Genomic DNA, 26,369 nt, shown 5'->3' with positions numbered 1-26,369 from the left:
ATGCATTATAAATCTCATTCAAAAAGTCCACAACCTCGAATGCTTTACTCTCGTTGCAAATATTGGAGAAATTGGTGACATCGCTAAAGAATACACTGACACATTCAAAATACTCTGGATAAATTTTGTTTCCTTCTCTTATGTCGTTCGCTACTTTCCTTGGAAGCATTTCGCCAAGGAGCCTTTCTGCTTTATCCTTGCTCTTTTTAAGTTCTTTTGTTCTTTGAATGACGACAACTTCTAAACTACTAGAATACGTCTCCAACCGATCAATTAAATTATCTTTAAACTCACCTTTCCCTGGATGTATTTCTGTAAGCATTTGATGAATTGTACCGAACACAGGCCTCGCTAAAGGTTCATCCTGCCAACATTGTGCAATCATTTTGGCAAATAACTCATGAGTGGTTGTATTTGTCGGGAAAAGTTCTTCTTTTATAATTGGTCTTGTGTAAAGCATGGCCTTTCCACCGATATCTTCCCAAATTCGCCGTATCGCCTTGCTAGATTCATATGTTATTAAACCTATAATTTCTTTTACTGATAAATAATAGAGTTCGTATTTATAAGGGGGCGCTCTAGTAATAATTTCACTTGTGACTATTGCGAATGAATAAACATCACCAGGCTGTGTACCAGATTTGATTCCATCTAAATCTGAGACATTTTTTAACAATTCAGGAGCTGTCCAGAATAGCTCTTTCTTGCTGTGAACTGATTTCGTAATCCTCTTCTCCCCAAAACGAATAATATTTGCCCCAAAACCAGTGAGGCGTACTGTCCACCGATTGTTTAATAAACAGTTTGAAGATTTCAGACGACCGTGGGACTTGATATCTGTTTTGTTGTGAATAAATTCCATACCACGACATATGTCTTTCAGAAAGGAGAACCGGAATTCCCATCCAAGATCAACTGCTTCATTTTGTAAAATATCTTTTAGACTTCCCTTATCGAGGAATTCGACAAACAGACTGACATTGGGTTTCACCAGACAAGCACCACCATATTGAATAAGGTTCTCATGTCTAAGTTTAACCAAGCTAACCATTTCGAGAATAAGAGCTTCATTTTTGCTATCTATTGTACTACTGTTAATGAATTTTACATACCATTCTTGTCCTTTCCATCTGTATCTCTGAATCATGGATGCACATCTGCTGTTATAAGGAAATGAGACATGGCTTGTCTCATATATTTCAACAGTTGACCAATCGACAATCCAGTCAGTATTAGCGAGAGCTGCTCGTTTTTGCCTGTGTTCTATTAATTTTGTAATAATGAAATACACGAAGAAGCTTGATATTAAAATAGCTGCAATAGTTAATATGATGTATCCGACATGCACATCACAGTATTTCCCTGTGTAAATCCATGTGTGACAACGACACTCAAACGGTTTGGAACATGTCCCATATTTGCATTTGGTGCAATTTGCCTTTTCGCAGTAGGGGCCAACATAACCCTCTTTACATATGCATTCTCTTGGTTCTATGCAATGACCATTGTCACAGCCACACTCCACAATATGACATTTTGCACCTTGGTACCCATCTTTGCATTTGCATTTGTCTTTTGAAATACACGTACCAGTATCGAAAATAGTTACATCCTCGGGGCTTACCAGTTTTCTCCCGCACGGCTTTTTACAAAAGAAAGGTGGTACGACCTTCTCAGTCCTCATTATCTTAACTGGAGGCCAACTTTCTCGGGGATTTCTAATCAATCTTTGTGTGATTATATCAATCATGCCAGAATAAGACCAATATCGGCGTAAGTTATATCGAGTAGAATGTGGTAGTGTGAGTGGAGCTTCAATGTCAAATCTTTGGTAATCTCCTTTTGCAGAATATGGGATCTCTAGTTGGGCAGTGTTGTTGATTTTTTGGAAGCACCTTATAAATTCTGTGACTCTTTCTTCACCTGAACCTGTCCGATTTGAACGAGGATTTATATGAGCTAAAGATCCGAAGTAACCAATACGGTTCCCATGTCTATCAAGTTGCAGATAAGAAGTCAAACCATGAATTTTAACTTTTCGTAATTCAGCAACTTGTTGTTCTCCAGTCGCTGTCGTTTGATGGCGGATGATTTGCGCCAGCATGGCTGCATAAAGATGCACAGCATCGTATCCAAGCCCCATTCTTGCACCAATATAGTTAGGTCTGTAGCTTACGCTTCCGCCTTTGTATATAGTTTTGTCGGCTGCAAACCAATTACCGAATATTCGAAACCAGTCAGATGAACTATAGCCGCTTATATTATATTGTTCACTAAACAAATTTGTACCTGCAAATGCATGAGTGCATTTCACTGTACCATTGCATACTCCCTCATCATCAAATGGGAATTGCCTGGCATATTCACCAAATAAAACCCATTGAAAACCATGTAACGCAGAGATGCCAGTCAAATATGCATCATGGAATACATAAGGTTGAATAAACTTAGGCGCAAATAAAAATATTATCTTACAACCTGAAGCGGCAGTATCTAACATTTCTGCCGTGAAATGCTTAGCAAACATACTTTTTTCATCTATATTCTTTAGAACCGGAAGGACAATATCTGCAATCAATTTGATTCCATATTTATTCATATAAACGTAAAAGAGTGGGCTGACGTGAGTGTCGTGGTAACGCATTATTAATATTTGAAACCATTTCCGCTCTTTCGTAGCGAGAAGTACTGAGTTGATGAGAGAGTCTTCCGTCCAACAAATCCTATTGAAATATTTGTATCTTTGGATGCTGGAGAAATCACCTCCAATGTTAGCTATTGAAATAAATGGCAAACGTCCTTTCAGAAGCAATGGGTATACGGCTTCAGTGATCTCTAATGACACGCTACTGATCACTAAACGTATACTATCATAACGAAGCAAATTAATTTCTGAAGTAAAATACATTAATTTTTTGTATGCAATCGATACATTGTTCTTGGTGTCCACGCTTTTTACACTGAACCACATGCCTTTCTTTTTCAAATACGGAACTAATATTCCATTGTTGATGTCATTTACAGCAAGTTGAATGAAAGTATTAACGTGAGAATCAACGTTTTCCCCAGACCCACTGTAGTGAAGATCTCCAAAGTGGACAATTGAAACATTACCTCGAACAGTAAACTCTGGTGTGGTATATGAAATTTGTTTTTTACCGTGAGGGTATATCGTTAACTTTACTTTGTCAATTACCTCACATATTGATATATATATAATAGCTCTTCCTCTTTTTAACTTAGCATATTTATCAGATGATACACAAACATCAACCGGATCTGTTAGAAAAAATAATGAACGATCAGAATCTGGCCCTGAATATATTCGATGATCACTGCTATCCAACGCAATAAGAGAAAATCCACCAGGGATGAAGGAACTTAGTAATATAGGGATTCTTTTCGTTTTGGGATCTCGAATTTTATTCCATCTTTCTTTCACTTTTTCATCGAGAACTAATTTCGATATAAGCTGAACCTCGATGCTTATTAAAGACGTGAAAATCATAGGCAATATATTCCCCTGTTTCGCACCTGTCACACGAGTGAACAGAAAATATTTGCCATCATCTGAAATATGATAGTGATCAAAATCGATATAGCAAGACGGACAAGATGGAATTCTAATAAAAGGATCACGTGCCATTGTCATCGTTAAATTTAACTGAAAATTATGGACTGCATCTAAAATTCGAATAGTTCGGAAAACAACTTTACCCTTCACCGCTTGTTTACGAATAGACAAATCTCGTGTGTTGAGATGTAGCAAAAATTCATCAGCGTCCAGCATGACTTCTGACGAAGCTAAAATCATTTCTCTCTTTTTGTCGGCATAGAATTTCTTATAGTCATACGGAACTGTTAATATAACAAATGCCACTGAATCAAGGCCATCTTCTACTCGTTTATTGCTGCTATCCCGAATTTCGACCTCAACATCGAAATTATGGTTCGCTTTTACTGATGCTGGAGGTTGTTTGGTAATTCTCAAATGATGTGCAGGAACTGTAATGCGTATTGGATTAGTATCAGTTTTTGCGTGATATTTGGGGACCTCAATTCTCAGCACTCGTGGGCCAGGCGGTAATATTGTATGTTCATGGTAGATCCAGTCAATTATTATTTCTCCTTTAAATATTTCAATGTTCAATTGAACTTTAGAATTCGGTGACCCACACCGGGTTTTCGCATATTCTCTATTTAATCTCTCCGGATAACCCAGCCACCATGCTGTTTTCTGACACAATTTACCTCCACTCTCAGCCCAAGTATCTGAATGGGAACTGTTTTCGGCTGTTTTAACATCCAGTGATGTCACTTTTGCTGTTATGTTTGATGTTGGTTTTGGTGTAAACAGAGTCCCGTTCTTAAATTGTAACACGGCAATTATTGATTTGCTAATCGTTTGATTTAGTGGGACAGAATAGTAGAGATTTAATGGATTAGAAGGAATGCTACTTGGGGGGAAATGCTCTTCTTTAAACTTAATAATATATTTCCCATTATTTGAAGGCAAAAAATTGAATAATATAAAAAGTAAACGCAAAATTTTCATATTTCTTTTCGAAGCTTTGACTTGTGCTATTTTACAATTTCCGTTTATAGCAGGAATATATCTTCCGTTGGCGTTTAAAGAATGCCGCTTCTTTGGTAAATAGCAACAACGGCGTCTTTTCAAATCGATTAAATGAATGAAAATAAATTCAAAACCCTCCACGTCCATAGCTGCATGTACGAGCTGTATGTATATGACTGCATGTATGTGTCTGTATTACTATACCTGTGCATGTGTGTATCTATGTGTGTGCATGTGCGTGTGTGTATCTGTGTGTGTTAATGCATGTGTGTGTGTGTGTGTGTGTGTGTGTGTGTGCTTGTGAGTCTGTATGTGTGTAAATGTAACAATGCTATAAAAGGATAATTATGTCATTACCACGGAGACTTTTATGCTCTGGGCACAAAACGACAAATAATCATTTTATCCAATGCACCAAAGTGTCGTGAACATACATGGATGATATTGGTAATCCACGGCCTGAAATTCTTCCGGCATCGAATCGAATTTTTTAATTGACATCAAATCAGATCTCACATAAATGTTTGCAAAAAATTTTTTCCGCGAGATACACTCTGCCAACGAAAATCTGATGACGTTAAAATGGAGTGTGGGTTAACTCTATAAGCCAAAACAATCCAGTACAACTATCATACATGTAAATCTGTTAATATTTTCAAATTTTCAAGTCTTATGAAGTCCCAAATTTAGACAGATGATTTTTGCCCAAGGTAAACTCTGCTTCATTAATTATTGTTTGTATTTCTTACCTACGTATACCCTTGATGTATTAGAAGAAAATGTTGTGAGCCTTGTCTCTGTTAGAAGAGGCATGTGGTTGAAAGTTGAAAGGCGGGATCCTTCTACTAAGAAGTGTGATTTTGTTTATGTACTCCTGGGTCAAAGACTTGACAACGACTACATTTTGTAAGGAAGTAGCAGTAGATTATAGAATTTATTTACGAGAGGTCTGCGCACACGATTTACGTCGTAACCAAATAAAGATGGGTGGTGCCGGCAGAATTGTTGAAACATACGAAACAGTCTTTTTCAGAAGGAAATAACAGCGGGATTCAATAATGCTACTAGTGTAGTGGGTTTTCGGCAGTGTATGTCGCGAAACTCGAGAAGTTTATACCTATTTACAGAAGTCTGTGACGTGCATATTTGCATATTCCTGAGATATCAGGGTACCAATTTCACCATAGAACGTTGAAGCACAGCATTGAGTTTGTTAATTCGCAAGGCAATATCTATACTCAACAAGTACGAAACACTTGGGCCTGTCTTATGCGAGGAAATAAACGGTGCTATGGCAGGTATCGTTTTATAGTGGACTCACATTTTTACGTGTTTATGTGACCCTGCATGTGCGAAAAATGCGATTTGTATGGAAAATATGAATTTCTTTAATTCATAATATTCCGCTACATAGTCTTACTTCATTATTCTTTTGTTTTTATTGACAGTTCACGTTTTTGTTTCATTTCGACTGTTATTTCTAGTGGAAGGTCGAAAGCAAGAGCTGTGGTTGTGACAATAATATTATTATTATTCTAAATTCCGCCGAGATCGACTTTGTTTTTCATACTTCGGTGTACCAGTAAAACAGTGGGGTAGATGTAATAGACTAGCCCCCTCCACCAAAATTTTAGGACTTGTGCCTTTAGTAGAAAGGATTATTATTATTACTATTATTATTATTATTATTATTCTAAGGCGGTGAGCAGGCAGAACCGTTAGCATGCCGGGAAAATTACTTAGCGGGATTTTGTCTGTTTTACGGTCTGAGTTCAGATTCAAATTCCGCTGGAGTCGACTTTGCCTTTCATCCTTTCAGGGTCGATTCAGTACCAGTTTCGCACTGGGGTCGATGTAATAGACTTAATTCATTCCCCCAAATTTGAGGTGTTGAAGCCCTCACTTGGTGAATTTAAGTCATCAAAGTGGTGGAGGAGCTGTGTTAGACAGTGTCTCCCACCACGAAAGCCATGCTGGTTGTAATTTAGAAGATGATTTTGCTCTAGGAAGGCTGTTATTCTTGATCTCAACTCTCTCTCAAACATTTTGGTGGTATGTGAGGTGAGTGAGATTGGACGGTAGTTTACTGGAAGCAATTTATTCCCTTTTTTAAAGAGAGGAGCGAATGACTAATAGAGAAATTTTGAGGGATAACACTGGCATTCGGTAATTTCCTCCAGAGATTTGCAAGAGGACTTGAAAGATGCTGTCTGCATTCCTTCAGCACTCTAGCAAGGAACCTGTCTGGCCCCACTGCTGCATCAGGTTTGATTTCTTTTATTGCTGCTGGATATCAGTGGCGTCGAAGGTTATGTCGGAAAAGACATTTTCAGGATCCAAAGAAGTAAAGATGCTTGATTTAACTGAATGTGGGTCACTGAAAACAGAGCGGTATTGACTTTGCAGAACCTCAGCCGTATCTTTGGCATCACCGTGAAAGATGCATACCGTTTCCGTCAACCAATGTGCGGATAGAGGAAGCTATGGACTTATGTGTTTTTGCAAAGGAGTAAAAGACATTAGAGTTATTCTGTAGCTCTTTGGTCGTTTATGAAGGTTCTCATACAGCCCTGCAGCTGTAGCTTCTTTGATTCCAAAGTTGTTAATGTTCTCTTTGGGTGCGCTGCTGATGGTGGTATTTTAGAATATTGATTTTTCGGTTTATTCTTCATATTCTCCTGATATGCGCTTTTCTCTGTTTTGGAATCCTGCATCTACTGTTATTTATGAGTCGTGTGAGTGTGTGTTTTGAGTATATGTGGGTAACTGTGTCCTCAAAGAGTTGCCATGCATTTGTGTTTGTTGTGACATTGGAAGAAGCAAGGGTGAAGGACAGTCCACTTGCAATAAGTCTTGAGTGATCACATTCCACTTTGACTTGTGTAAATTTATATTACCAAATGGTAGTACTGGAGCTATTGATTTATGCCAAACTTTTTGGATGCTGAACATTGAGGTTACAGATCGGATAGGAAGGATCTTTCTACTATGATGTTATGGCTACTGTTAGCAAGAGTGCTTAGCACTAGGTCCAAAACGCTGTGGTTGTTTCTGGTTTGTTCATGGACGAATTGTGACAGAAAAAATATCCATAAATTTGAAAATTTACTCTACTGCTGCTTTGTCTGAGCTTGAGGTGAAAGTTCTTGGTCTAACAATATTAGTGGACCAATCTACCGAGGGTGGGTTAAAGTCGCCCATCATCAGAATATTTCCTGGGTTACATCGCAGGAGGAAAAATGTGATGTTCTCGAGTCACTTTTGGAAATAGTGTAAGGATGCTTGTGGGGATCTGTAGAGCCCAACGACAGACAGGTCTTTACTCTTGTTGTGTTGAGACTGATTCGTAGTAGCCGTTGGAGAAAAGATCCTTGGTATCTGTGCTGAAAGAATCATGGAGGGAAACAGCAACTCCATCGTTTCTTTGGCCTGCCCGATCTGAGCGAATGGCACTGAAGTCTTTGGTTTTCAGTTCAGCCTCTAAATGAAGGTCATTTAGGTGGGTCTCAATTAGGACAAAGAAAGGGATTGGATGTGAGCGTGCTGCAATCCATTCCTCAATGTAGGATAGTTTCCATTTTTGAACCTTGATGGCTGGGTTGATACCTTAGGCGTGAAGGAGAAATGTCATTGTTAAGGGAGCAGCATCGATGCGTTTCTTCAGGATCCGCACATCATGTTTGTTGTTGTTATTGTTGTTGCTACTCAGTAAGGGTATTTTTGCCTTGGGTTGGTAATAGAGGTTGGATACTTCTCTGAATTTCTTTCGCCAGATTCAGCATGGCTAAAAAAGAAGTTTGGTTTCTAGAGTCACTGCAGTTGTTGCACTGCTGGATGCGACTGCAGTTAAAGCTTTTGCTCTTTTCGGCTTGGTTTTCCGTTCCTCAGCTTATGTGGGATAACTCTCTCTTTTACACTTCTACTTGTTTCAGTCATTTGACTGTGGCCATGCTGGAGCACCACCTTTAGTCGAGCAAATCGACCCCAGGACTTATTTTTTGTAAGCCTAGTACTTATTCTATCGGTCTGTTTTGCCGAACCACTAAATTACGAGGACGTAAACACACCAGCATCGGTTGTCAAGCGATGTTGGGGGGCGGGGGGGGGGCAAACACAGACGCACAAACATATACACACACATACACACATATATATATATTCATATATGCGACGGGCTTCTTTCAGTTTCCGTCTACCAAATCCACTCACAAGGCTTTGGTCGGTCCGAGGCTATAGTAAAAGACAGTTGCCCAAGGTGCCACGCAGTGGGACTGAACCCAGATCCATGTGGTTGGTAAGCAAGCTACGGATCTTTTCATTTTGAAAGCCAGATTTTTCAGATTTTTCTAGTTAACTAAATAATTTGAAACTTCGTATATTGGTAGAATGTGTCAAAAGAAAACAATAATTTCAACTAGTCTTTTTGACAAAAACGTATTTTATAAGTTTTAAACGTAGTTTAAATCTGCGAATTTTAACCAATCGTATTGTCTGTTTTCCTTTGAAATTATTAGCTGCATAGTGTTACTGTGACGTAGACAGCTATTTTGTGAGTGGGTAAGCAGTAAGCAAACAGCTGTGGTAGATGTGGTTATCATGGCAGTGGTGGTGGTGGTGGTGGTGGTGGTGGCGGCAGTGGATGATGATGATAATGATGATGATAGTAGTAGTAGCATTGATTATGTTAGGATGTCTCCTGGATGGTAGTGTTGAAGACATTGCAGAGTGTAGTGGTGGTGAAATTGGTGATTTTGAATATGATGCTGGTATTGATCTTGGGGCTGTGGTTGCAGAAGATGGTTGTGGTGGTGGCATTGGAGGTTGTAGTAATGGTTGTAGTGGTGGTTGTGAAGATGATTCAGATATTGATAGTCTTTGCATTGAGGTGGTGGCAGAGTCAGAGTAAATAATAAGAGCCCAGTTAACACAAGATTCTTAAATTTCGGAGATCATCAGATAGAGAGCAAGAAGTTAAAAGTTCCAATACTGGCCCAATTCCTACACCCCAGATTCTTCAACTATTTTATAAGAAAGAGGTTAATGGCAGGATAGGGATTCAGCTTAAAAATAAATTGTATAACAAAAAATACATAAATAAATTACTGCTCCAACGATGTAATTTTAGTATGTGTGTATGTATGTGTGTGTGTGTGTGTAAGCAATGCAAACAATGGAAAATAATTCAAACACTCATTTTATATATACTAAGACTTTCAAAAAGAATTTAACTATTTAGGATCTGCACAAATTTTATATGTACTCCACGAAGTTTGAAGTGTTTAGTTACGATAAGCGGATGTTTACATTTTATGTTTACGTTAACTACGTCACAAAATAGCTGTTTACGTCACAGTAACAATATTTTGAGAGGCACTAAATGATATGAAGTCGAAAGAAAGAATATCATTGGTTAAAATTCGAATTATTAAACAACGTTAAACTTAGAAATTACAATTCCGTTTTCATTTTGGTTTACAATTATGTTTTCTTTTGACACATTCTACCAGTATACGATACGAAGTTTCAAATTGTTTAGTTAACTAGGAAAATCTGGCTTTCAAAATGAAAAGATCCGCAAGCTACATACCACACAGCCACTCCTACGCCTATTTTTGCCGTAGTAGGCGATACAGTTATTGTAGTGGTCGAACTTTGTGGAGCTGGGATAATCTGTTGCGGGGAACACTCACAATATTACCACTTTTCTCAGTGCCACTATATTTACTAATGGGCGTCTAGGTCCCGGTAGGTGGGTAAAACGAGTTACTACTTAAGAAGAGTGGTCTCAGTGCGCGCACTCACGTACTCGCGCATCTGTGCAAACTAGACGTGACTAGTCGATCCTTACTTTGTGTTTTTGTGTTTTATTTACTTTGTTTTAAAAAATTATTTACTTTCCGTAAAAAAATTATTTATTTTGTATTTTATTTACTTTGCTAGGTAGTCGTTGTAGGATCGACTAGTCACGACTAGCTAGTGCGCACACCGGGACCACTCTTCTGAAGTAGTACCGTAAAACGGCAGCTTTGTTGCAAACATATTCCCTCATGAAGAGAATAGCAGCAGACATTGGGATTCCGGGAACTATTCATTTGTGAAGCCAGTTTTTCCAAATTTTTCCTACTGAACCAAACAATTTGAAACTTCGTATACTGGTAGAATGTGTCAAAAGTAAACTTAATTGTAAACCAGAATGAAAACGGAATTGTAACTTCTAAGTTTAACATTGTTTAATAATTAGAATTTTAACCAATGGTATTCCGTCTTTCGGCTTCATATTATTTACTCCGTCTCGACCACCAATTTGGTGACGTAGTAAACATATGGTATGTAAACAAATGGGTTAATATAAAGCGTTACGCATATCAGAAAATAAAAAAAAAATGTGTGTAATAGGTGTAAAACAACTTCCTATGAACGAATATGAAAAAAAAAATTCGCGCACGCGAAAATGGGGTAGGGGAGAGGCCTCGGAAAATTCACATTTTCGAAAGCGTCTGAGGGGCTGACCCGGGCACCAAAACAAAAAAAAAATAGTGTAATATGTGTAAAACAACTTGCTCTAAACGAATATGACACAAAAAATGCGCTCTCGCGAAAGAGGGGTGGGGAAAAGGCCTCGGAAAATTTATATCGGGAATTTCCGAAAGCGTCTGAACCGGGCACAAAAACAAAAACAAAAACAGCGTAATAGGTGTAAAACAACTTGCTCTAAACGACTATCATGAAAAAAATGCGCGCTCGCGAAAGGGGGGTGGGGGAGAGACTTCGGAAATTTCCCATCTTCAGTAACATGTAAACAAAACAATAACGATGAAATTTTTTACTCGGTGTATGTCACAAAACTGCTTTCTACGTCACACTAACAGAATGCAGTAACGTATTAAATATGAAAACAAGCAATCTCATTGGTTAAAATTCGCAGTTTTAATCTACGATTAAAGTCATAAAATAGATTTTTCTCAAATAAACTAGTTCCAATCTGTGTCTTGTTTTGAAACACTGTACCAGCATACAAAGTTTCAAATTATTTAGTTAAGTAGAAAGATCTGGGCTCCTGGCCACACAATTGAAAAGATCCGGATTCCGTTTTCTTTATGTAAGAGGAGTGTAATGTGGTTATATGTTCATGGATATTCCATGTCGTTGCGTTTAGTTCCTGGAAGGTGAGCGTAAAGGGAGTCTTGTTGCAAACACATCTTCTTACAGAGGGAATAACGGAGGATTTTTGGGTTTCATTTTGTCAGTGAGAGTGGGATATGTGACAGAAGTTTGTTTGCAGAAGATTTAGAGTTGAATGGTTCTGGGAATGGTGTGGTAACGGTTGTTCCTGGTGAATTCGGTTGGGCTGAGATGTTAGTCATGCTAGAGCTGGATTTTATCGGTGAAAGACCGGTAAAGGTTGTGGTGGTGGAGACAGTAGTAGTAGTAGCTGATGATGACGATCGTGACAACGACGGCGCTGGCATCGATAATAATGGCGGTGGTGACGATGGTGATGGCAGTGATGTTGCTTGTGATGATGATGATGATGATGATGATGATGATGATGATGATGATGATGATGATGATAATGATGATGATAATGATGATGATGATGATGGCGATGGTAGTGATGTTGTTGGTGATGGGTATGAAGAATTGGTTGTCATGGTAATCATGGAGTTAGCAGGTTTTGGTATGTGGGCATTAGACGGTTGGACCGTTAGCAGGTCAGTAGCAGAAAGCAGTTATCGTTTAGTAGAATTGGAGAATATTAAGCTGATTATTGTAAGATGCTCCTTAACGAGGTGGTAGGATTTCGAAAAATGCTTTAATATAGATTCCACTTGTTTTGTTGTTCGATTGTCAAAAAGCTGGACAATTTCAGAAGCAACGTCACTGAGGCATGACGCTTGTGTGGTGGGTTTTTTGTGAAAGGTCAAGCCAGCTGTTGAGTAGAATAACAATTTCACTCTCTGTCCAGAAAACTTTCTTTTGGACTATTTTGCTCATAGTAATAGTAGCTGCTGTCTTTTCTTTCGTTCGTTTTGCTAGTCAATAATTTAGGTGGATTAAACCACTTCCATCTCAGGTGTCTTCGGAACCTCCTTCACATCCGCTGGCAGGACAAAGTCCCAGACACGGAAGTTCTGAAGCAGGCAGATCTCCCTAGCACCATCACAATCATGCGCAAGGCCCAGCTGAGATTGGCGGGCCACGTCTCCCGCATGTTCGACACTCGCATCCCAAAACAGCTCTTCTACGGTGAACTCGGCCAGGGCAGGCGCAAAGTCGGAGGGCAGAAGAAGCGCTACAAGGATAGTCTCAAGGTCTCTCTCAAAGACTTCTCCATCGGAACAGAGACCTGGGAGACACTTGCTGCCAACCGCTCATCCTGGCGCAGCGCAATCACCGTGGGAGCAGGGACAGCCGAGGAGGGACGGATTCGGTCAGCGGAGCAGAAACGTCAGATGCGTAAAGCCAGAGCCGCCTGCACCAGTAGCACGGCACCTACCCACTTCTGCCCCACCTGTGGGAGGGGCTTCCTTGCCCGGATTGGCCTCACCAGCCACCTCAGGTCTCATGGCGGAAGTTTCATCAGATGATGTCAATTGGTCATCTTCGAACCGAAGGACGAACATTATTATGTAATGGAAAAAATTATTTTGAAAGTGAAGATTATTTGAGTTTTGCGAAATTTTGTGACAATCTAAAATGTATAATCTTGTGTATGTGACCGTTAGGTTTAAACAGAGATATACGAGTGAAAAGTCATGGTAACAGTAGTTGCTGTAAAGTGATTTTATTACCTCCGCCTTAGCGTAGGCGGAAGTATTGTTTTCAGTCACGTTTGTTTGTTTGTTTGAATGTCCGTGGAAAAGATACCTCACGAACCGCTGGATGGATTCGGATGAAACTTTCAGGAATGTTCGAACTCGTAACTGGCACGACCTGATTAGATTTTTGTATTGATCCGGTACCACAAAAGGATTCTGGATGATTTGTCATATTTACTTTACTTTGCATGATTACGAGCTTACGTTAACTTTCAAATCTTTCTCAATTATCTCCCTTTAGGCTGTAACTATTTTGAATGGTGAATTTGTTAACTTTGACTTGTATTAGATAAGAATAAAGTATTTATTACTGTTACTAAATTTTTTACAGCTACCTTCACATTCAATTACTGCCACTGTGTTCGATTAGGTACCGGACGAGAATTCTGGATTATTTTTCCGATTTTGTTAAACTTAACTTTTGAGAACGGTCGGGTTCATTTTAGTATTCTCGTTTGTGAAAGCAGTCGAGTTTATTTAAGATATTCTTATTTTAAAAATCATCTCTGACTAATCGTTGAGAGGACGTTGACGGAGGTTTGCGCTCTCTGAGTGCTCTTGCTCTCTTTGTTATAGGTCTTTTTTTTCGTTGATTTTGCTAGTCAATAATTTCGATGGATTCTCTTCTTATCTATGTGATGGAGGAAAGATTATTTTGAAAGTGAAGGCTGTTTGAATTTTGTGAAATTTTGTGATAGTTTGATATGCATAATCCCGTATGTGTGGCCGCTAGTTTTAAACTGAGAGTTTTTAACAAAGAGTTTTACGCAGACAAATATGAGTGAAAAGTCAAAAGTGTGCGTAAATCGTGAGTGTTCAATGAATTTAATAAAATCGCAGGATGCATGTGTACATGCGTATATATTTAGTAAAATCACAGGAGAAATTTACACCGCACTCGCAAAAAATGATTTGTTTTCCCACAGGTTATCGCAGGCACCATGGGGTCAAAATTAATCTTGTGTTGATTTCATATCGCAGCTTTCGCAAGAATTAGGAATTAAAAATGAGAAATGTTTGAGTTGAGCTGATTTCTGTTTCTTCGTCTACATACCAAGCAGAGCAAGGAGAAAAATACGTCCAGTTGCCACGGCTGCCTAAAAGAGACAATTTCTTCAATTTATCTTCAATTTTCCGTGAGTATTTCAGTGATTTCTCTGATTATTCGAATATACACACACCTCTTCTATAATAAGAACACTTTCAAACGTCGACAGATATCTGAGTCAAGCAACTTCAAAACAAGGAACTCTTGCGAGTACATAACCTCTTAATTTCTTCTAGATGTCCGATCACGCAAGCATTCTCCTTTCATTGAAAATGAAAATGAATATATACAACTTTCTAAATAACTGAGGCGCCTTGAAATCACATAGTCCAAAACATCTTCCAGAACCAATAACAAACGCAGAAGATAAGCGATTGTCATTTTAACAAACTGCTCCGCCTCAAAAACTGTAAAGATCGTTATAACTTTATTTGCTACAGGAAAATATAATGTCACCGATAATTGAAACAGAACAAAGTAAAACTTCTCAAAATCTATAATCACTCTCACTAACCATAGTAGCAGTAACTATTACTGCTCTAATATATTTTGACCTTTCCTGGCCACATGGGTGCTGGCACTTGTTTGCTTGTTCCCTACCTACAGCTGTTGGGTCTATAATAATAAAGAGTAAAATTAATTAATTAATTAATAATTTTACCAAGTAGTTCGGTATGTTAAAAGGACCATTATCGGTAAATTTATACATAAAATTATTATTATTATGAGTATAATTATAATTAGGGTTCAGCAAAAATTTGCTTCACCACATACCGAAATTTAGAAATAGCAGTTAAAACTAACTATTTCACTACTATAAGAAAATCTCCCAGACAGCAATACTCAACAACCCACGCAGGTAAAGAGAAAAAATACCGAATCTATCCGGCTTTGATTAACTGTGTACGCGTTTCGGAGTTAGAGAGATGTGAAAAATGCAAAATCATATTTCCACTCTATCATTCTCCTCTTCAACACAGTGGTCAATATACAGACAAATGATATCTAATTGTATGTCGGCCAACCTGACTTTCTTTCTTTCTCTCACAAAGTTAAGCCAATCTCTAACATCGACAATAAAAACAACAACATAACTTTACACACATAGTGACAGCAGCAAGCTTCTGAAGTTAGCTCACAGTCAACAACAACAACAGAGAAGGCGCAATAGCCCAGTGGTTAGGGCAGCGGACTCGCTGTTTCGATTCCCAGACCGGGCGTAGTGTATGATTATTGAGCGGAAACAGTTAAAGCTCTACGAGGCTCCGGCAGGGGTGGTGGTGATCCCTGTTGTACTCTTTCGCCCCAACTTTCTTTCACTCATCACCAACAATCATAATAATCCTGAAATTTTGAGAGACAAATCCTGAAATTTTGAGGGAAAAGGACCAGTCGAATTACATCGAACCCAGCACATGACTGATACTATATTTATCGACCTCGAAAAGACGAAAGGCAAAGTCGATTTCGGCGGAAATTGAACTCAGATCTTGATGACGGACGAAATAACCATTTCTTTACTACCCACAAGGGGCTAAAACACAGAGGGGACAAACAAGGACAGACAAACGGATCAAGTAGATTACATCGACCCCAGTGCGTAACTGGTACTTAATTTATAGACCCTGAAAGGATGAAAGGTAAAGTCCACCTCGACGGAATTTGAACTCAGAATGTAACGGCAGACGAAATACCTATTTCTTTACTACCCACACATACACAAACAGACACACACACAAACACACATATATAGACAAAGACACACACACAGAAACACACATACACAAACACATACACATACACATACATAAACACACAAACACACACACACACACACAAACACACACACACAAACACACACACAAACACAAAAACACACAAACATACACAAGCATACGCCCACATACACACACACATACACAACACACACACACACACACACACACACAAACACACACATGCAAACACACACAAACACAAATACACACACACATACACAAGCATACACCCACAAACACACATACACAAACACACACAGACACAAACACACAAACACACACATTAACATATGCCGATATTGAAATTAATATTCATAACGTAAAGTGCTCGGCGTTATATGAACCTATGGCAGTCGTGGTTATTTTAAAGTGAAAAACATTTGAAAAATAGTTTATGTTGCTCTCAAAATCATTAGATGAATTGTCAACGATGTCAGTAGATAATTTTCCGTTAGTATTTTCTTGAATCTTTTAGAATTTTCGGATTATAATGGTGATCTTTCTCGTGAATGTGGGTGAACGTCCAAAAGCATGGATTTTCATGGATATCAAAATTATATAAGTAATTTTTACTTTAAAAGGAGGCTTGTCCCATTGTTTTTAAGTGCCAGTGTAAAAAAAAAAAAAAAAAAAAAAGAAATTGAAAATTCCGTCTTAAAGGCCCCAAGGATATAGTGGCGGGGTGGGATTAAAAAATCAGAGATTTTCATAATTGTTTTTTCATAAAATCCTTCCCTTTATCATTTTGAAGTGACTGGTGAAGATATAATTTGAAAATCCCAGTGAAAACGGAGATAATCCAAGTGTGAGCGACCTATTCCAGACCTCAGTTTTTTAATCTTCCTTAAAATATACTTCACTTAAGGCTGTCGCGCAGTTTCATCTTTTTTTTTTTTTTTGTCTGTAAACTGCAACTTATACAGAAGTATCGGATCTTTTCGGTTTGAACGGCAGTTTTTAACATAATTTCTAGGTAACTAAAAAAATTTAAACTTCGTATACTGGTAGAATGTGTTTATAAAACATCTTTTTCTCTTGGCTTTATTGAGAAAATTTCATAGTTTGTAAGATATTTGGTCTTTAATTTCTTGCATTTCGGCAATTTCAACCAATCAATGACAGTCTATTGAGGTGAAAACATTCTGTGCCATATGAATATGTCCCTCGTTTAAGAAACAGATTGGGTTTATTTACATTTGTGAAGAAAAAAAAGATACCCTTCCCCAACCCTACCCCTAACGCTGAAACAGATTGAAATGCAATAGGTCGATCCTAGGGTCATAATTATGGGTGACAATTTCATATGACACCGCTAGAAAAAACTGCCGTTCAAACCGAAAAGATCCGAAGTATCTACTTTTCACTATTATTCGTTCATACGCTATTGTTTATTTACTATTGATTCACGAAATTATCTCAGATTCCCGATGTTATATAACGCAATTAAAAACAGCTCCGTATGAGAAGGGGAGATAATCCCAAGAATGAAGAAATTTCCAGAGATGACAAACGATTAAGGGAAAGAAATGGCATACCAGAACAACAGGTAAATGTTTGTTTATGCGTATTTATATATGCGTCATTTGTTTAAAATTTGTATAAAATTCTATTATATAATAATGGTATTTGGCACAATTTCGATTGTAGAGAAAAATGTAAATTTTTACAATCACACACTTGTCTCAGTTTCGAGGTGTCATTTACTAATAGAATTAAAGATTTCCAAAGCTTTTCGTGATCTGATTTCTTCAAAACACATCTAAAAACCATATCAAAAACATTTTCATCTTTAAAATGTGACGGGTGTAACAGTAAAAAATTACATATGGAAAACATGTCAGAATGCAATCAGGTAAAGCAGATCTACAATGGTATTAAATTATTCACTTACAAAATTTTCAGGTGTATCCACACGCTTGGAACCAACATGGAAACATCTTGCGACACATGTTGGGAATATCCTCTTCATTTTCATTTGACTAAAATTTTCTTGTTGTGACAAAATCTGTTCATCTGAATTAATCAATAAATATATTAAGTATGTGAGCGCATGTGTGTGTGACTTCATACGTGTGTATGTATGTCTCAAGTATGTATGTATATATGTATACACGCACGCGCACACACACACAAACACACACAGATCCTTGCGCGTGCACGCACGCACACGTCGCACACAGCCACACACACACTCACGCACACATATATACGATTATGTGTATGTTTGTGATTACGTATGCTTATGTGAGTGCAGGATTGTGTGTTATTGTGTGTGTGACTACAAATGTGTACGTGTACGTGTGTATGTGGTGTGTGTGTGTATGTGTGAGTGCGTATGTGGTTTTGTGTGTGTGTGTTGTGTGTGTGTGTGGTGTGCGTTTGTTTCTTCTTTTGTGCATATAGATGAGATAAATATTCACGAAGAACCTTTCTTAAATTTTTCTTTTATCAGAGACGCTACTCTAAAACAATTTCATATGGAATTCAAATTATGAAAGAAGAAAATAAAAAAAATAATAAACGCTTATTATCAGATCAAAAGTGAGTGTTTAACATATGAAGTTGCGTTTAAGAAAGACGTTGATAGATTTTTTGTTATTAGATTTATTTGTTTAATTGCACAGGCGCTCTGGCTAGCATTTAGTTTTTCATGTTGAAATAGAAAAATTACAATGCTTTTAAACAACAAATGATTATTCATGAAATATCCGATGAACTATGACAATTGCATGCCTCATTCTTATCTCTACTTGGATGTTTGTGACAGGACAATTGGAATTATCATTTCTACAATTTCACGAACCTCCCGCAATTATACCCGATGATCCTTCAAAGTTATACTATTCAGTGCCACTCAATCAAATGATCAGCAAACCGATCATTGTCGTTGCCGTTTATTCAAACGGGACACCTTTTTCTGAGGGAGAAGTCAATACGACGGCTACAATAGACAGCTATGCTGTTTCGCCATCTGGCGAGATTAATAACAAAGATACTTGGGCAGACAGTGGCGGCCAACTGTGTCAGAAATCAGCATGGTGGTTGAATTATCCGGAGCGATATAACAGACATCTTGCGAAAACTCGTTGTCATACACCGCATTCTTCCATTCTAATGAAATCACGAATTTTTAATGGAAAACTCATATTTGATTGGATTTACCATAAACATACCATTGTACCTCCATCCATGCGAATGTTCAGGATCGAAATACCAGATTATAAAATATACGTCGACTCTTTTCCAATATTTGTAACCAAACCTGCACACCGGTTAGTTGTAACGAAACCACCACCTGTAACAGTAATGGCTAATCACGATTTTGATGTTGAGGTTGAAATAAGAGATGAAGAAGGAAATACTCTCATAAATGGTCTTGATTCGGTAGCAATTGTGGAAATGACAATTCCTTACAATTATAAACGTTTCTATGCTGACCCAGAGAGAGAAATGATGATTGATTACACTAAAATTCGAATGGATGGAGAGGATGTAATAATTGATTTTAAAACACGAGATATAATAATGCGTCAACAAGCAAATTATGGTAAGGCAAAATTTACTGGAGTTCGAATTTTAGACGTTACAGAAAATTTGCAACTAAATATTACTTTAACCATGGCAAGAGACCCATGGAGCAGAATTCCTGCTTGCTCAGAATGTTTCCTTGACATCGAACGTGCAAGACAGTTGTCCAGTGACAGAAAGTTTATTACTTTCCAACGATTAACAACTGAGGAAGAGGAAAAGATATTACCTGTTGTCTTCACGAAGAATTTCTCAGTACATTATCAAATTCTGAATAAAGTTGATATGGACACCTCATCAAAAAGTATGTATTCTAAACTTAAAACTAATGAAAATGTTGTAGAGGTGCCTATTAGTTGTCCTCTACTTAACGGCTTAAGTATTTTTGCAATGGATATGAAAGAACGTCGGATCTATTCAGGTCCTCACTCCACATCACGCCTAAATATTAATACAATCCCAAAAGATATATGTTTGTCAAAGGACTACACTAGGAATATGTCAGAAGGAAAAGCTCTCGTATTTGTATCTATATGTGAGGTAGTCAACTCCGTCAAACTGATAATAACTTACGATGGTCCACCTACTGTTACTTACAGAACTCCAGCTTTTCGTATAATAGGAAACATTACAATTGGACATTTTGGTGACCTTCGATTTAGTGGTGATGGAAAGGAAATTGACTCACATATCAATTCTTTTATACGATTCGCAATCAATGATGTTAATAATGGTATTATTGTCCCAGAATTAAGAAAGAAAGGATTGAAATTATATTTGAAGTCGTATAATATTCCAAACGAAAAATCTGCAACCTATAGAAAACTTGGGGATTTGGAAACTATTTCAACTAATATTCATTTGGTTATAAGTTCCATTCCAGGAAATGTTGCTAATGTTTTTAGTCCGTTCATAGTGAAGTTTAGGATACCTTATATTTCGACGATCGATTCTACCAGAGAATACATCGATAAAGATATATACCCATTGTATAATAGTATAAGTTGGTCAGAGGAGGCGTTCTATAATTCAGTGTTTCAATGTGCTAAAGATAGGTTTTGGACTGACGTTGTAATCCTTCGATATCACGATATTAATTTAACTGGTTTATTCTATTCTGTGGCTATCAAATACAAAATTAACTTACGCAATGAATTTGTCTTTGGGGCAGTAAAAGATTTAAAACCGAAGAACTTGTATGACAGGAAGCTGAAATCATCGTTGGAAGCAGTGAAAAGAACTAACTTGAAAGTAATCTTTCTGTTTGCTCCATTCCATATACAGCCAATCGTCTTTCGAGAAGCCTATCTTATGAACCTTTCTTCTCTGCATGGATTCCAATGGATTTTAATGAGAAAATACGCGCGAGAGTTTCCATTTGAGAACCATTCGGTTTGTAACAAAAAATTAGAATGCACATTAGCTTTTACTGGAACCTACCTCTTTGATTCGACCTACAATGTATCGGGTTACCAAACAGATAGTTGGAAACGAGTTCTTAATTATTATTTTAAAGAAGACCGTGTACTTTACAAAGGTGGAAGAGTTCGTTATAGATCCTTTGAAATAGGAGCGTTAATGGGATTGGGTTATGACGCCGTGCACCTTTACGCTAAAGCGTTAGCCATACTTCTCAATAAACAACTAACACTTAACGGTGCGAAGGTTAATTGGCTCATGCGCAAGATAACTATACATGGACTAACAGATAAAGTATCTTTAAATGCATACGGTGATAGAATTGGTTATTTCGGTTATCTGGCCCAAGTTAACCCAATCCCACGTTGGCCATATTTGCCGAAATCTAAAATTATAACTTACGTAAAGTGTATTAAGAGATCGGAAGACGGTATTCAATTAGAAATACCTTACGAATCGAAAATACTTCCTCACAATAAAACTGCGGCACTGGTAGCATTTCCTGTCGGTAAGGTACATAACACTAGACAATACATATCTTTATCGGGGATGGTTAGTCTCAATACACAAAAAATGATGCCAAAAGAGGGTGAAGATTGGCCGCCAACCATTTTTATTCGGACAGAAAGTATAGTTCCACCATATTATTGCGTTCATGCGTGTGGTGAAAAGTTAAAAGACCCCGGTAATATTAATGTTTTTGATGGAGGAATATGTCGTCCAGATGACAAATGCGAATGCTTTGAAGGATTCGAAGGGAAGCATTGTCACACTGTTCAGTGCCATTGTTTACACGGCCTTTGCACTATTGAAGGTTCTTGCATATGTAATCCTGGTTATACAGGTCCCTCTTGTGGTGCAGCAATTTGTGAGGATTGTAATTTTGGTGTATGTGTAAAACCAGGTGTATGTGAATGCACTACTATAGTATATTTCGGTGAAAATTGTGCTATTCATATTTCATCCATCATTGTTCCAATATTATTTGCAGCACTTATTCTCATTGGTATCTTTTATGTCGTGGCAGGAATAACTAGCTCGAAGACGAAAAGTATAATCTATCAAGACTGGATGATTGATTGGGACAACGTTACTGTACCTGAAAAATTAGGTATGGTAGGACAATCCAAGGGAATAATTAACAAAACGGTTGCAGCTTATAGATGGGACAATGAGAACTGGTATGTGAAAAAGATTAATAGTAAGACAATTCCTCCTGATGATAAAAAGATTATTTCAGACATGGTCAAGTTAACTAAAACTAGACATTATAATCTGATTCGATACGGTGGATGCTGTTTGACTTATCCTAACGTCAGTTTGTTCATGGAAATTGCTGACAAGGGGAGTATAGCGGATGTACTTGCCAATGAAACATTTGAGATCGGATGGGAATTTGGATTTTCATTTTTAAAAGATATATGTTGCGGAATGGAATATTTGCATGACAAATCTGAAATCAAAAGCCATGGACGTCTGAAATCTTCCAACTGCTTGGTTGATAAGCGCTGGACTGTACGTCTGTCAGGATTTGGTGCACCGTCTCTTCGTTATGGCAGCTACAGAATCCCAGAGTCTGAAGAAATGTCTGATTTAAAAGATCTTTTTTGGACCGCACCCGAACTACTGAGGGATAACACAAATCTCGATGGAGTAAAGTCGGGCACACCGCAAGGAGATGTCTATTCATTTGCTATCATTGCGTGTGAAATTGTGACGAAGGTAAAACCATACCATTACGAACTGAAACATTTAAGTGAAAAAAGCATTTTAGATCTCATTAAAGATTCACATTCACGGGCCAATAAAGAAATACGACGTGTATGGGAGAGTATTGGTGGAGGTAAAATGATTTTTACAAGACCAATTTTAAGTGAAGATTTATTACCAAACAGTAATCTATCTAAGAAGCTGTTTAAAAAAATGCTCGAAGAGTCTTGGAATGAGAAGGAATCTTCACGACCGACTTTTAATAAGCTTAGCATCATTCTAAATCAAATGTACCCCATAAAAGGAGAACTTATAGATAAATTAATCCACCTCTTGGAAACTTATTCCAATAATTTAGAAATGGTTGTAATAGAAAGAACCAGAGAACTAGAAGAAAAAAAAGCTAAAGCTGAGCAGCTATTGGGCCAGATGTTGCCCCCGAAAGTAGCTTGTGAACTGAAACAAGTTGGTGAAGTGATACCGGAATTATTCGAAAATGCCACGGTATTCTTCAGTGATATCGTGAATTTTGGCCGAATATGTAAAGAAAGTAAACCAATGGAAATCGTTGATTTTTTAAATGAAGTTTATAAATTATTTGACTCAGTGGTGGACGGCTATGATGTTTATAAAGTGGAATCCATCAGCGATTCCTACATGGTAGTTAGTGGTATTCCAGAAAAGAATGGTGATCGCCATGCAGGAGAAATTGCAACAATGGCTTTAGATCTGATGTCATATGTTACTCTACTCCATGTTCCCAACACGGAAAGTAATGTGCTACAATTACGAATTGGAATGCATTCCGGCCCGGTAGTAAGTGGCGTGGTGGGGAAACTATTGCCTAGATTTTGTCTATTCGGAGACACCGTCAACACAGCTTCCAGAATGCAGTCTAGTTCTTATGCCTTACACATTCAAGTGAGCGAGAATACTGCAGCAATTCTTGATTCTTTAGGCGGTTATAAATTAGAATGTAGAGGGGAAAGAGAAGTAAGAGGTCGCGGATTAATGACAACGTACTGGTTGTGGGGTAAGGACACATTTATGAAAGAATTCCCTGATATATCCCTGGGAGTCCCTCTCTCACAACACAAATTCAAATAAAGCCACCAGTGCATAAATTTATCTATAAAACACCATACATATTGTAGTATGTGTTTATGTATGTATGTATGTATGTATGTATGTATGTATGTATGTATGTATGTATGCATGTATGTATGTATGTGTGTGTGTATGTGTGTGTTTCTCCTAGTTTTTAATCATTAGAAATCTTCCACTGAGGACGGAGCCGGTTTCCAACAAAGATACAAGGCTCCATCTGTGGGATGTAGTTAACACAGACAAATTCACAATTGGAACATGAGAAAATTCTTGCATATATTTACTGTTCCACCCACAGATTGTACCTGTAATGTACGAATTAGCCGGCCAGTTTCTCTTTCTGAAAATCCCAGTTTATCCTGATTCTCACTAAAGCATTTACTGACAAAACCTAATGCTCTAATTATTATTTGTATGAATATGAATTCATAGTCTGGATATAGAAGCTGCAGGTTTCGAAGTGGTTGTCCATAGATATTTTCTTTTTCTTTGATTTTCTATGAGTTATTTATATCTACAGAGCAGCTGACCTCTATGATGGTACATATCTTTGCCCATTTTCCCAAACAACAATATCCAGTCTGTTATGTTTACATTTGACAGAAGCTTTAATGGGAATATTCCGCTACTATCCCTTGAGTTGGTGTTTATCAATGTATTTCATAACACGGATTTTTAAAGTTTATTTCAGGATACACTTTATTGCGGATGGCATTATGAACAGTTTTAGCTACATCATGACGCATAGGGAGTTAGTACCGTGGCGACTTTTTAAGATAGCAGCTAATCACATGCGGGATGACTTCCATGCGTGTATGTATGTATGTATGTATGTATGTATGTATGTATGTATGTATGTATGTATGTATGTATGTACGTATGTATGTGTGTGTGTGTATGTATGTATGTATGTGTATATGTATATATTTTTGTGCATGTATGTATGTATGTGTATATGTATATATGTGTGTGCATGCATGTATGTATGTATGTATGTTGTATGTATGTATATTGTGAAGTTGCGTGGCTTAGCGGTTACGATCAGAAAGTTATGAGTTCGAACCCCGGCAGCGCGTTGTGACCTTTAGCAAGATACTTTAATTCACGTTGCTCCTCTCACCAAACAAAAATGAAATGTACCTGTAATTCAAATGGGAGCAGCCTTTCCACTTTCTATGTCACACTAGATCTTCCTCAGAATTAAATTCCGGTTACACGTGCCTGTGGAATGCTCCGTCACTTGTACTTTAATTTCACGGGTAGGCTGTTCCATCTATCGTATCAACTGGTACGCTGGTCGTCGTAGCCGACGGAAAGGTAGCGCATATATATATATATATATATATATATATATATATATAATAATATAATAATAATATATAATAATAATAATATAATAATATAATAATAATAATAATAATAATAATAATAATAATAATAATAGGGAGTATAACTCCAAACTTACTCACACACACACGCACACACACACACTCGCACACACACAAATACATACATACATACATACACACATTTTCACTCACAAAATCTGAACTTTACAATAGAAAAAAGAGACGGTGCTGTTTTTTTTCTTAAAACATACTGTATTCATATATTATTCGCATATAAATGTTAAAAAATATTCAGCCCATCTTCACTACAAAATGAAATTGAAATTGGTAACAATTGGAATCAATTCCACCATTCTACAAGATTTCATCTGATTTTTAAAATTGTTTCTAATTTTGAAAATTCCTCATGAAACTGTTTTGTTCACATTTTGTTTTTAATTCAACTTTACATACTTACATGTATAATAGAAAATTTGTTTCAATAAAAAGAAATGTGGCTATATTTGATGTTTTATTGAAAACTTTTATTATTCACTTTTCACTTGTAATAAAATTCATTTGGTTATTTCATTTATCATAACTTTGATAGATTTCGGCCAGTATAGACCCAGGACATGTCTAATTTAATAACACCACCTGGTGAAATCTTTTAGTGATATATTGGGCACCATGGCCCACTTTATCAAAGAGTTATTATTGTTGGAGACATATCTGGGTGTAGAAATTTTTGAAGAAATTTGTCCAGTGAACTTTTGAATTTCATGAAACCCGTTTCCGTTTTGATTTAATTTGATATTAAAGAGAGCTGGACCGGTTGAGGTGAAGTAGCTGTGGCATAGTGTTTTTATGTGTCCTGACTTCGAATTTTGTAGTGGGCTGATAGCACGGGGGCCAAGTCTTGGATGGATTTTAAAATTGATGCCAACATCAATGTAGAGTTCCCGACGGCGTTGGAGAGAGTAGAGATTAAGTTTTTTAGTCGACCCCAATAGTCAATGCCTGTTATGCCGTCCATCTTTCTTGTTATTGACATCT

The 26,369-nt window shown here is 37.4% G+C and overlaps 2 protein-coding genes across 2 annotated transcripts in view; one reads left to right on the top strand and one right to left on the bottom strand.

Annotated features, from left to right (window-relative positions):
• LOC118765566 overlaps positions 1 to 18,190 on the bottom strand; it is an 18,702-nt gene extending 512 nt beyond the window's left edge. Inside the window, exons 1-4 of the mRNA XM_036507770.1 lie at positions 18,113 to 18,190; positions 17,926 to 17,980; positions 7,900 to 8,182; positions 1 to 4,397 (exon numbers count right to left, since the gene is read on the bottom strand). The exon at positions 1 to 4,397 is cut by the window's left edge and continues 512 nt beyond it. Of these exons, the coding sequence (XP_036363663.1) occupies positions 1 to 4,397; positions 7,900 to 8,182; positions 17,926 to 17,980; positions 18,113 to 18,190 (4,813 nt within the window). The remainder of the gene's footprint in view (positions 4,398 to 7,899; positions 8,183 to 17,925; positions 17,981 to 18,112) is intronic.
• Positions 18,191 to 20,057: 1,867 nt separating this feature from the next.
• On the top strand, positions 20,058 to 24,066 carry LOC118765611. The gene has a single exon (XM_036507878.1). The coding sequence runs from the start codon at positions 20,140 to 20,142 to the stop codon at positions 23,983 to 23,985; it is 3,846 nt and encodes a 1,281-aa protein (XP_036363771.1). The 5' UTR covers positions 20,058 to 20,139; the 3' UTR covers positions 23,986 to 24,066.
• Positions 24,067 to 26,369: the final 2,303 nt, after the last annotated feature.

This window comes from Octopus sinensis, linkage group LG12 (genome assembly GCF_006345805.1).
Source record: "Octopus sinensis linkage group LG12, ASM634580v1, whole genome shotgun sequence".
Taxonomy (NCBI): Eukaryota; Metazoa; Mollusca; class Cephalopoda; order Octopoda; family Octopodidae; genus Octopus; species Octopus sinensis.
This window is presented reverse-complemented; position numbering and strand designations above follow the sequence as displayed.

Coding starts and splice junctions, on each gene's coding strand:
- LOC118765611 (XM_036507878.1), top strand. CDS start 20,140: ATGGATATGAAAGAACGTCGGATCTATTCAGGTCCTCACTCCACATCA.